General features: G+C 38.6%; 1 protein-coding gene across 12 annotated transcripts in view; it reads left to right on the top strand.

The window, feature by feature from the left end:
* The window catches only part of ZMYM5 (zinc finger MYM-type containing 5), a 76,886-nt gene that overhangs the window by 26,018 nt on the left and 38,525 nt on the right, over window positions 1-12,343 (top strand). For 11 of the 12 annotated variants that reach the window (XM_047722846.1, XM_047722849.1, XM_047722847.1 and 8 more), the window contains exons 6-7: window positions 555-714; window positions 1,686-1,898. In XM_047722846.1, the coding sequence (XP_047578802.1) occupies window positions 555-714; window positions 1,686-1,898 (373 nt within the window). Of the gene's footprint in view, window positions 1-554; window positions 715-1,685; window positions 1,899-12,343 lie in introns of those variants that run through there. The other variant, XM_047722850.1, reaches the window with a different exon arrangement.

The following is a 12,343-nucleotide window of genomic DNA, read 5'->3' as shown; positions in this document are numbered from 1 at the left end:
GTACTTTTCAACATGGCTTCATATAGTTGAATTCTGGCAGTATAGATGTATGTTGAATGTAATTGGAGAGCTGCACAGATTCATGGATACAGTTATTGCAAAGGTATCTTCAGGTTTTTTGAGCTTGAGTTATCCTAAGGTGTATCAGAGCTATGGGTTCATTTGTACTGTCCTTATTCTTGGCAGGAAATGGAATGTAGATATAGAAATAAATTGACCCTCTCCCTGCCACTGTCTTTGCTTCATCCCTTCCCCATCTTTTACCTTAGTTCTACCAAGTTGTTGCCACCCTTTTTGAATGCTTCAAAAAGTCATAATAACCTGTGATAAGGTTCTTTGTTACAAAATGTTTTTACCTCCAAATCATTTCTTGCCATATTAATTAGGAACGCTTGACAATGAAACCAAAAAAGTAGGTTTTGTTAGATACAAAAATTATAGTTGATTCCTAGGATTAAATCATGAAAAAAGCAAAAAATGTTGCTTATTGTTCATATATTTGACTTTTATTAAAGTGCAGTATTCTTAGGTTATGTCTATATCTTTGGTTTCAGAGATGTACCTACAAAAAAGGCTACTACTGTTCCTCAAGTTGAGTCAAGAGACTCCTCCCAAGAATTTTGTAGTACGTCTTTGCCTCCCTATGAAGACAACCAGAATTTTAGAAAAAGAATTAATAAATCAAGATGTATAATCTGTAGTAAACTAACAGAGGTCTGGATTTTTATATCTTATTTCAGTTATTATCTAGGTTAACAGGGATAATTTTAACTTTTCAGTGTTATTATATGCTCTGTCATCTACTAATAATGCCCTAGATGTTAAGGGGAAGGATAAGGATATGTTAGAACTAACTCTCTTAGGAACAGATACCCCATTTGCATGCTATGGAAAGTACACTGCTGTTTCCATGAAGTTGAATATGCTCCCAAACAAAGCAATAGTTCTGTGGTGAATTTTGTTCTTACTAGTCACTCTAAATAAAAGTATAGGTTCAGGATGTGAAAGATGCAACCAATCCTGGTACAAGAACATGTAGAACAAGTGGAGTGTAGGTGTGTTGATACCCTCACATTTCTTAAGTGGTATTGCCATCTTTCCAGTTGCTGAAAGAAGAAACATTCATACAGGCTGTCTTCACTTAACACAGTCCTTGGTGACTGAATTTGGTGTTTCCCAGAGCCTTGCAAATTGAGGACATGATTTTATCTTAGTTACCACAGAACTGAGCAAAGCAAGAACCACCTTGCTTGTGTATATACAGATACCATCCTGAATATGGTAATATTATTTCTTTAGCCCCTCTCATAAATTTTCTAGGGCAATGAAGTTTAATACCAGAAATCATATCAAAGTCTTCTAAGCCAGTTCATTTCTTCCAGTTCTTAGGTGTCTCTGGAGAAGTTATTACTGATTTTATAGGGTTTTTTTGTTCTATGAATCTTTTTCTTTTGTAAAATCAGTTTTACAAAGAAATCAGAGATAAAAATGGAAGAATGACAAAATGTGCTTTTTAGTCTTTTCCCTGAATATTTCTTCCACTGAGAAATTACTAGAGGTTGGTTTTTTTGTTTTGGGTTTTATTTGGAGTGGTGGCGGGGGCGGGGGGGGAGTTGTATTGTTGTCTCTTTGCTTACTGTGTTAATCTGACTCATTTATTTAATAAATTCTGGCTTTTCTTTTAGATTCGCCATGAAGTCAGCGTTAATAATGTAATACATAAACTGTGCAGTAACCAGTGCTTTAATAAGTACAGGTTAGCCAATGGTCTGATAATGAATTGCTGTGAACAGTGTGGAGAGTACTTGCCCAGTAAAAGTGCTGGAAACAATGTTCTGATCATTGAAGGTCAGCAGACAAGATTTTGCTGTCAAGGTTGTGTCAATGAGTATAAACAGGTAATTCTTTTCAGTGCATTTTAAATGATCAAGTATACAATAGCTTCTTCCTCTTAGCTTACATTAACCAAATTTATCTTAGAATCTCATTTAGTTCCATTTTTGTCGATCTGTCATTCAGCTCCCATCTCAAATGAGTTTTGAAATCTATTGGTTATTCTAAGCTAGTTTTCCTTCTCTTCTTAGAGAATAGGTATTAACTTTTCTTCTTTCTCTCTCTTTCTTTCTTTTTTTTGGGGGGGAGGTATTAACTTTTCTTAAATGTTTGGTAGAATTCACTTAATGAAGCCAGTCCTGGACTTTGGTTGAGAGTTTTTTGAATATTGATTGAGTTTTGGAAGATTATATTTTTCTAGGAATTTACCCATTTCTTCTAGGTTGTCTGTATGTTGGCATATAATTTTTTGTAATATCCTCTTAAAATCTTTTTTGTTTCTATAGTGTCATTATTCTCCATTTCTGATTTTTTTTTTAAGATTTTATTTATTTATTTGACAGAGAGAGCTCACAAGTAGATGGAGAGGCAGGCAGAGAGAGAGAGAGGGAAGCAGGCTCCCTGCTGAGCAGAGAGCCCCATGCGGGACTCGATCCCAGGACCCTGAGATCATGACCTGAGCCGAAGGCAGCGGCTTAACCCACTGAGCCACCCAGGCGCCCCTCCATTTCTGGTTTTATTTGAGTTTTCTTTTTTTCTTGATGAGTGGCTAATGCTTTATCAGTCATTCTATTTTATCTTTTCAAGTGGTCTTTTCTATTGTGTTTTGAATTTCTGAATTTATTTTTACTCTTATTTCTTCATTTTACTGGCTTTGAACTTCCTTTGTTCTTTTTTCTAGCTCTTAAGTTTATGGTAGATTGTTCAAGATTTGTTTTGCTTTTTTAAAGTAGGCCTGTGTTGCTATAAACTTTCTTCTTCCCTAAGATTTTGGACCATCTTCATTTATCATTTTCATTTATCTCCATATTATTTTTATTTTCTCTTCATATCTTCATTGACCCATTCATTGATTGTTTAGTAGAATGTTTTTTAGCCTCCATCTGTTTGTTTTTTTCCCATTTTTTTCTTATAATTGACTTGTAGTTTCATACTCTTGTTCTCAGGAAAGATGCTTGATATGATTTCAGTCTTAACTTTATTGAGACTTATTTTGTGGCCTAACATGTGATCTGTCCAAGCGAGTGTTTTCTTGTGTTCTTAAAAACAATGTATTCTGCTGATTTGGGATGGAATGTTCTGTATATGCCTGTTTCATCCATCCAGTCTAATGTGTTTTTCAAAGCCATAGTTTTCTTGTTGATTTGTAGTCTAGATGATTTATCCATTGATGCAAGTGAGGTGTTAATGTCCCTTCTATTACTATCAATTTCTCTCTTATTTCTGTTAACACTTATTTTATGTATTTATGTATCTTGTGTTTGGTGCATAGATACTTACAATTGTCTTTTCTTGCTGTGTTCCCTTATGGTTTGATGGATTTCTTTAAAGTTATGCTTGAATTCCTTTCTCTTTATTTTTTGTGTATGACAAGTTTTGATTTGTGGTTACCATTCAGTTCATATTTAACATCTTACATAGAAGTCTTAGTATAGCAGTCTCTGTTAAGTTGATGGTTGCATTATTTCAAACACATTCTGAAGGCACTACATTTTTACTTCCTTTCCACATTTTATGTATATGATGTCATATTTTACTTACATCCTTTTATTTTGCATATTCCTGAACTAATTTTTGTAGATGGCAATAGATTTTACTACTCCATACTGACTTTATAAGTGATTAATCTACTACCTTTACTATATATTAGCTTATACCTGTGAATTTTTTTCTTTTCGTAATTTTCTGCGACTTATGACCTTTTCTTTCCAGTTAAAGAATTCCCTTTAACATTTCTTGTGGGGCTCCTGGGTGGATTAGTCAGTTAAGTGTCTGACTCTTGGTTTTGGCTCAGGTTGTGATCTCAGGGTCTTGGGATTGAGTTCTCCTTCAGGCTTCGTGCCCAACCAAGAGTCTGCTTCCCCTCTCTCTTTCCCTCTCCCCCTGCGCTCCCCCAACATATATTCTCTAAAGTAAATAAATCTTGGGGTGCCTGGGTGTCTCAGTGGGTTAAAGCCTCTGCCTTCGGCTTAAGTCATGATCCCAGGGTTCAAGGATTGAGTCCCGCATCAGGCTCTCTGCTCAGCAGGGAGCCTGCTTCTTCCTCTCTCTTGTCTCTCTGCCTACTTGTGATCTCTGTCTGTCAAATAAATAAATAAAATCTTTAAAAAAAGGGACGCCTGGGTGGCTCAGTTGGTTAAGCGGCTGCCTTCGGCTCAGGTCATGATCCCAGCGTCCTGGGATCGAGTCCCACATCGGGCTCCTTGCTTGGCAGGGAGCCTGCTTCTCCCTCTGCCTCTGCCTGCCACTCTGCCTGTGCTCACTCTCGCTTCTCTCTCTATGACAAATAAATAAATAAAATCTTTAAAAAAATAAAATAAAATAAAATAAGTAAATAAATCTTTAAAAGAAAGAATTCCTGGAGTGCTTGGGTCGCTCAGGCACTTAGGCTTTTACCTTCGGCTTAGGTCATCATCCCAGGGTCCTGGGATGGAGCCCCGTGGGGAGTCTGCTTCTCTCTCTCCCTCTGCCCCTACTCTCCACTCTTATGCTTTCTCTCTCTCTCAAAGAAATAAAATCTTTATTAAAAAATTCCCTTTAACATTTCTTGTAAGACTGGTTTAGTGGTGATGAACTCTAACTATTGTATGTCTGGGAAACTCTCCTATTCTGAATGATGATCTTGTTGGGTAAAGTATTCTTGGTCATAGGTTTCTTCTTTCAGCACTTTGAATATATCATACCACTTTCTTTTGGTCTGCAAAGTTTCTGATGAAAAATCAGCTGATAGCCTTAGGTTTCCCTTTTCTGTAACTATTTTCTTTTCTTTAAAAATTCTGTATTTATTATTACTTTTTGCCATTTTCATTATTATGTGTCTTGGCATGGACCTTCTTGGGTTCATCTTGGTAGGGGCTCTCTGTGCTTCCTAAACCTTTTTACTTCCCCAGATTAGGGAGGTCTTCAGCTATTTTTATTGAAATAAGTTTCTTTCTGGCATCCTTACACTGCAAATGTTGTTATGCTTAATGATGTTGCTAACCTTTTCCTGTTTTTTTTTTCTTTTTTCTTTCTGCTGTTTAGCTTGAATGATTGCCAGTACTCTTTCAGATTGCTGCTCTGTTCTTTTGCTTCTTCTAATCTATTTCAGTTACTGAATTCTTAAAGCTCTGACTGATTCTTTTTTGTATTTTCTGTCCCTTTGTTGAAGTTCTTACTGAGTTCATCTACTCTTTTCTCAAGTCCAGTGAGTATCTTTATGAGCATTACTTTGACTTCTTTGTCAGGCATATTGCTTATCTCCATTTCATTTAGCTTTTTTATTGTAATTTTGTCCTCTTCTTTCATTTGGGCCACATTCCTCTGTCTCATTTTATCTAATTTTCTGTGTTTGTTTCTCCATATTAAGAAGGTCAGCTACATATCCTTGTCTTGAAAATGGTGGCGTTATGTAGAAGTCCTGTGGTGCCCTATAACAATTTCTCCTAGTCACCAGAACTAAATGCTCCAGGGTGTCCCTTGTGTGGGCTGTGTGTACCCTCCTGTTGTAACTGAGCCACAGTTGCCTTCAGTCCAACCACCTATAGTGACCCACTTTGTTTGCTGTGGGTGCACTGGGCAGGGTTTGCTCTGGGAGCTCTTGAGGAACCTGTCATGGCTGCTGCAGGCAACTGTTTTGGTCTCATTGATGGGTGGGGCAGCCATCAGCCTAGCAGTCTGCAGTTTCCCTTTCTGTCACAGCTATAAGTGCATCAAAGGGCAGGTCTTGCTCCCTGTGCTGCCTCCTAAGATTCCCAGCTACAAGAATTGTAGGCATGGTGGGTGGGCTTATTTCCCCCCACTTTCCCAGGGTGGGAATCACTTTAGAGTGGTGTCAGTCCCAGCTGAGGCTGCCTGGTTGGATGGGGCAGGGCACACAGTGCTAGCAAGATAGATGGAGAGTATTTGTGTTGGCTCTTGCAAATGACCAGTTATCTAAGCCAGGGGTGGGAGGGAATGGTACCCACCAGCACTTTTCTTAGAGCAATCTGTAGATCCTGCCCCTCTGGCACACCTTCTCAGACAAGTCAGTAAATCTTGATGTGTACCTCAGATGCCTTTCAAACTGTTACTTCTCTTCTATGTCTCAGGCCATTATTTAGTATGCTGCCTCTTTAAGGGTGAGGACTTAGTTTCCTATCACCCTCCAGCTGTCCTGGAGTTAAGCCCACTGAATTTTTTTTTTTCTTTTTTTAAAGGTTTTATTTATTTATTTGTCAGAGACAGAGGGAGAGAGAGTGAGCGAGCACAGGCAGACCGAGAGGCAGGCAGAGGCAGAGGGAGAAGCAGGCTCCCTGCCGAGCAAGGAGCCCGGTGTGGAACTCAATCCCAGGACACTGGGATCATGACCTGAGCCGAAGGCAGCCGCTTAACCAACTGAGCCACCCAGGCGTCCTGAGCCCACTGATTTTTTAAAGCTTTCAGAGTTAAGCTGCACTGCCTTTTTTTTTTTTTTTTTTTTTTTCTTTTCTTTTAAGGCAAAAGCATTACTTTTTTTCAAGCAGAGGTGAGCCAGACACGACATGGTAGAAATATAGGGGGTCAGAGTCAGGATATAGGAGCACACCCTCACTCTGTGGCCAAACATCCCAAGAGGGTGCAGAGTGGGGGATAGGGTTAATGAGCCCTAGAACAAAGACCAACACAGCCCCCTCCCCTGGGAGGAGCCTCTCCTAGGAGTCTCTCCCTACTCCTATAGGGGGAGAGGGTGGGGTGCAAGGAAAGGGGCCTGTTCCTATAGTAGTTCATATAAGCGCCACTGATTTTTAAAGCTTCTGGAGTTAACCCCTGATGGTTTTCAAAGCTATACATTACAGCAGCTCATCTTCCCAGTGCAGATCCCCAGTGCCAAGGGTCCTCTGTGTGGGGTCTAAGCCTTTCTTCTCCACACTTGTGAGGTCCCTTCTAGTTGTAGTTAGTTACACCAGGTATTTGGTTCCCAAGTACATCTCTTTTCGATGTGGGCTTCTATGATTAGCCATGGAAGATGTGTTCTGTCAGTCTTTAGGTCATTTCCAGTTAGTTGTGTTGGGTATAGCTGTTCCCTTGTTGCACCCATGGAACAAGGTGAGCTCAAAACCCTCCTACTCTGCTATCTTCCATCAATTGGTACCATATAATTTTAATGGGAAAAGTAAGATCTTTTTAACAAGGTTGGATGCATTTTTGGTTATTTGGAAATAAATGAGCTTTGACCCCATTTCTTTTCCCATACAAAAAAATTTATTCAAGATGGATCATAAATGCAAAACCAGGAATATTCGTAACCCCTATTTCACTGGATGAGGATATTAGTGGTTAGTTTAAGGGAAAAGTAACCCTGAAGTGTGCTAGACTTATTATAGAAGAAACAATAGGTGCCTATAGTTAACTTTTAAGTTTTTAAAGAAAGACTTCTATATGTAAGCTTTATTATTTTCTTTATATATACCGCACCTCATTTTTAGTAAAGCTTTTGGATGTAGCTTATAGAAGAGAACAATGAACAGTTTAAAATAGGCAAAAATGGGGTGCCTGGGTGGCTCAGATGCTTAAACATCTGCTTTCAGCCTAGTTCATAGTCCCGGGATCCTGGGATCAAGTCCTGCATTAAGCTCCCTGCTCCTTGGGGAACCTGCTTCTCCCCCGCTCTCTCTCTCTCTGTCATGAATGAATAAAAATCTGTAAAAACAAAATAGGCAAAAATGATTTAGCATAGATATTATCTTTTCAGAAGAGTACATGGCAGGGCACCTTGGTGGCTCCGTGGGTTAAAGCCTCTGCCTTCGGCTTCAGTCATGATCCCAGGATCCTGGGATCCAACCCCACATAGGGCTTTCTGCTCAGCGGGGAGCCTGCTTCCCACCCTCTCTCTGCCTACCTCTCTGCCTACTTGTGATCTCTCTCAAATAAATAAATAAAGTCTTTAAAAGAAAAACAACAAAGGAGTGCATGGCAAAAATACAGTGAACTAATTTGGTAGCGAACCAGTATTTTTATAAGGTCTTAATATTTTTTACAAGTATTTTTTTTAATGGATGATTTACTTATATCTGCTTAAACCATGACTTTTTGTTAAAGGCAATGAGCTCATAAACTTTACACACATGTAATGCATATCATCTGAAGAGCATGAAGCTTGCACATAGATGACCCACTTTTTACTCCTAAATGAAAACCAAAGGAAGTAAGAACAAGAAAATACACATAGTCAAAATAGGCAGCAGTTATATATCCAGACTTTCTTGAATTACTTTATTGTCTGCCACTCTCATCCTCAAGAGAAAGTCTCTCCATTCTGCTACATATATCTCAATGATGCAAATACCTCATAAGCAGTTGGCAAATACAAGAATATTTCCATAAAATATAGATATTTTATAAATGATATACCTCCCCACAACCGCCACCACCACATTAATGGTTAGTGACAGGCCTTTTCACAATAAAAAGTCTTAGTAATAGAAGAAGACTGTAAGGAAAAACTGAAATCTTGCAGTTAGTGGTTTATCTGAGAATAACATACACAGTTATAAATGTAAAGATTGAATCTTGATTTTACCCAATGACCTAACCAGGGGTCATTTTTTTCCCCCTAAGGACATTTGGCAACATCTAAATATTTTTCATTATATAGTTGGCATTCACTGGGAGGAGGTTGGGGATGCTGCTAAACATCCTGCAATGCACAGGACAGGCCCTCACAATAAAGAATTTTCTGGCTCTAGATGTCAATAGCAAGACAGTTAAGAAATCCTACAACCAGAGGATAAATAGGTGGCTGGATGGTACACGTGGTAAATACACTGAGAAGGAGGAAAACTAAATTTCTATCTTCCTCATTGAAAAGCCAATTTGTGATGCCTGAAATTGGGAGGAAAAGCCAGTAAATAGTGATAAAACATATTACTTTGAGATTTGGACATAAACACCAAGTGAATCAACTAATAGTGGTAAAAGTTATTAACTTCTTGGAAAGCAGAAATGGGTAAAGGTGGAAGGGGAGTGCTGTTTAATTAACCAGATATAGCTAGTTGTTGATTTATATTAAATGTATATTCAATTTTGATTGAATAAAACTTTTACAATATGTTAAAGATACTGAAGTTCAGAGAAAGTATCTTATACCCCAAGTAAGATTTGACCTCAGTCCAAAACCTTAGTTTGCTCTATTGCATCTGACATGAATATTTAATTATACATGTGCCTTATTGCCCTTAATAAGTGGTAGGTTTCCTGAAGCCAGGATCTATATCTCATTCAATTTAGTAGTTTTCAGAATTAGTAGCCTTATATGTGGGGGGACTTAACCACCTATCTGGGACACTTCTGAGAGTGAAAAGAGATTCTGTCAATAAATACAGTGCTCTTCATCTTGGTACCTTTCTTTCCAGTGTTTTAGTTAAACTGGTGCCTGCTTACCTGTTTTTACTTGGCCTCAGTTTTCATTCAGGTCATCAGTAAAAATTTTGGTTGTGAGAGATGTAGTATTGCACTAGGGTATTTTTGAACTTCATTTTCAGAGACTTTCAGTTGAATGTCCCCAGAAAGATGCCTGAAGACACAAATAGGAAAAGATATAACCAATTTAATCTTGGAACCTAGAATAAGCAGAAAACCCATGAGCGTTTAGATGAGCCACCTTTGTCTTCTTATTATCAGTTCTTGATATTAAACCATATTCAGTAATTATCAAATGATCACAGGTACCATTGTTAGCGTTCATGCCAATAATAATAGCTAACATAATTTTACTGTAGTGCCAGATACAGTTTTACATGTATTTTTTTGCATTTGATCATCTAAACAGTCTCCCTAGTTAGGTACAGTTGATATCTTCATTTTATTGCCAAAGAAATTGAACCTTCATTGGTCAAGTAACTTGCCCAAGGTCAGACAGTTGGGACATGGCCCATCCATTGAGAATTATGGCTATAACAAGTTGAATATCTGTTCATTACTGGGAAACTCAGGAAGGAGAAACAAGACTAAGTAAGCTTGGGTTTGGTTATATAAAAGATAACGCTGGGGCACCTGGGTGGCTCAGTGGGTTAAGCCGCTGCCTTCAGCTCAGGTCATGATCTCGGAGTCCTGGGATCGAGCCCCGCATTGGGCTCTCTGCTCTCTCGGGGAGCCTGCTTCCTCCTCTCTCTCTGCCTGCCTCTCTGCCTGCTTGTGATCTCTCTGTCAAAAAAAAAAAAAAAAAGATAACGCTAACTATAGTAATTGGCCTTCTTTTGGCCTTTTTATATGCCTTTTCAATACAGTTTCATCCAATCCCATAATTCAATGATAGATTTTGGTAACTTCCAAAATATATCTGTAGATGGTATTTCCTTTTTTTCCATTTGTGTGTAGATCTTTTTTCAATTTTAGACTAATATATCCATCTGTAATCTCCATTTGAATGTTCCACAAATACCTCAAATTCCTTGTCTAAAACTGAAACTCCAGACCTGTTTTCGCTCTGTTTCCTCTATTAGTAAATGATCCCACCATTCAATCAGATGCCTAGGCAGAAACTTAGGGTCATTGTTACTCCTTCCTCTTCCTTAGCCTCCGGAGCCACTCAGTTACCAATAATCCAGGTGTCTCTCAACTGTATCCTGACTCTACTCCTACAGCCCTAGATGTATAGCTACCATCATCTCTTGCCAGAATTAAACTACCATAGCTTCTGATTGTCTCTGTATCCTTGGTCTTCTTTACAGTTAGAAATCCATAATATGGGCATCTGGGTGGCTCGGTCCATTAAGCGTCTGCCTTTGGCTTGGGTCATGATCCCAGGGTCCTGGGATTGAGCCCCACACTGGGCTCCTTGCTCCATCTCCTCCCTGATTTTGCGCGTGCGCTCTCTCTCTGTCACTGTCTCTCTCAAATAAATAAATAAAATCTTTTTAAAAAATCCATAATGCAATCAGAGCAACCTTTCTAAGTATGAATTTGATTATGTTGCTTCTGCTTTTTTTACTTCACACTGCCAGTGTTGCTTTCAGGGTTAAATCAAAACAAAGCTTTTAGTTGGTTTGTTTTGTTTATAGAATTTATTTATTTTAGAGGTAGGAGGGGCAGATAGAATTTAAGCAGACTCTGCCCTGAAAACAAAGCCCGATGCGGGACTTGATCTTACCATCCTGAGATCATGACCTGAGCCAAAATCAAGAGTTGGACATTTAACCAACTGAGCCACGCAGGTACCCCAAGGTTCTTAGTTTTTTAAATGATACCAAATGCAGTGTTCAAGTTGTGCTGTATACAAAAATATTACAGCTAATAGGGTGCCATTTACATTGTATACATTTTTGTTATTTTTATTTTTTTTTTTAGATTTTATTGACTCTAAAATCAGTTATGTGTTTTTATTAAATGGAATCACACAATATGTGATACTTTGTGACTGGCTTTTACATATCATACTGTTTTCAAGGTTCATCCATGTTGTAGCATATAACTTGTTTTTTTTTTTTTTTTTAAAGATTTTATTTATTTATTTGACAGAGAGAGATCACAAGTAGACGGAGAGGCAGGCAGAGAGAGAGAGAGGGAAGCAGGCTCCCTGCTGAGCAGAGAGCCCGATGCGGGCCTCGATCCCAGGACCCTGAGATCATGACCTGAGCCGAAGGCAGCGGCTTAACCCACTGAGCCACCCAGGCGCCCTATAACTTGTTTTTAATCACCAAATAGTATTCATTGTATGGATAACACCCACATTTTGTATTTATCTATCAGTAATGGACATTTGAATTATTCCTACTTTTTGGCTATTATGATAATGTTGCTATGAGTAATTTGTACAAATCTTTGTAGACCTGCATTTTCATTCTGGTATTGGTGGGTCATATGGTAACTAATTAAGAAATTGCCAGGCTGGGGCACTTGGGTGGCTCAGTGGGTTAAAGCCTCTGCCTTCGGTTCAGGTCTTGATCTCAGGGTCCTGAGATCTAGCCTCTCATTGGGCTTTCCGCTCAGTGGGGAGCCTGCTTCCCCCTCTCACTCTGCCTGCCTCTCTGCCTACTTGTGATATCTCTCTCTCTCTCAAATAAATAAATAAAATCTTAAAAAAAAGAAAAGAAAGAAATTGCCAGGCTATTTTACAAGGCACATGTACCATTCTACATCTGCACCAGGAAGGTTTCAGTTTTTTCACATCTTTTCCAGCACTTGTCATTATATATCCTTTTATTACAGCCATCATAGTGGTTGTGAAGTGATATGTGATGGTTTCGATTTGTAGTTCTTTGATGACAGATGATTAGCTTTTCATGTGCTTATTGGGCATTTGTATATACATCAATTTTAAAGATCTTTTTATTTATTTATTTTGAGAGAGAAA

Source organism: Lutra lutra, chromosome 3 (genome assembly GCF_902655055.1).
Source record: "Lutra lutra chromosome 3, mLutLut1.2, whole genome shotgun sequence".
In the NCBI taxonomy this organism is placed as follows: domain Eukaryota; kingdom Metazoa; phylum Chordata; class Mammalia; order Carnivora; family Mustelidae; genus Lutra; species Lutra lutra.
The sequence above is the reverse complement of the archived record's forward strand: the minus strand, read 5'-3'. Positions and strand labels throughout refer to the sequence as shown.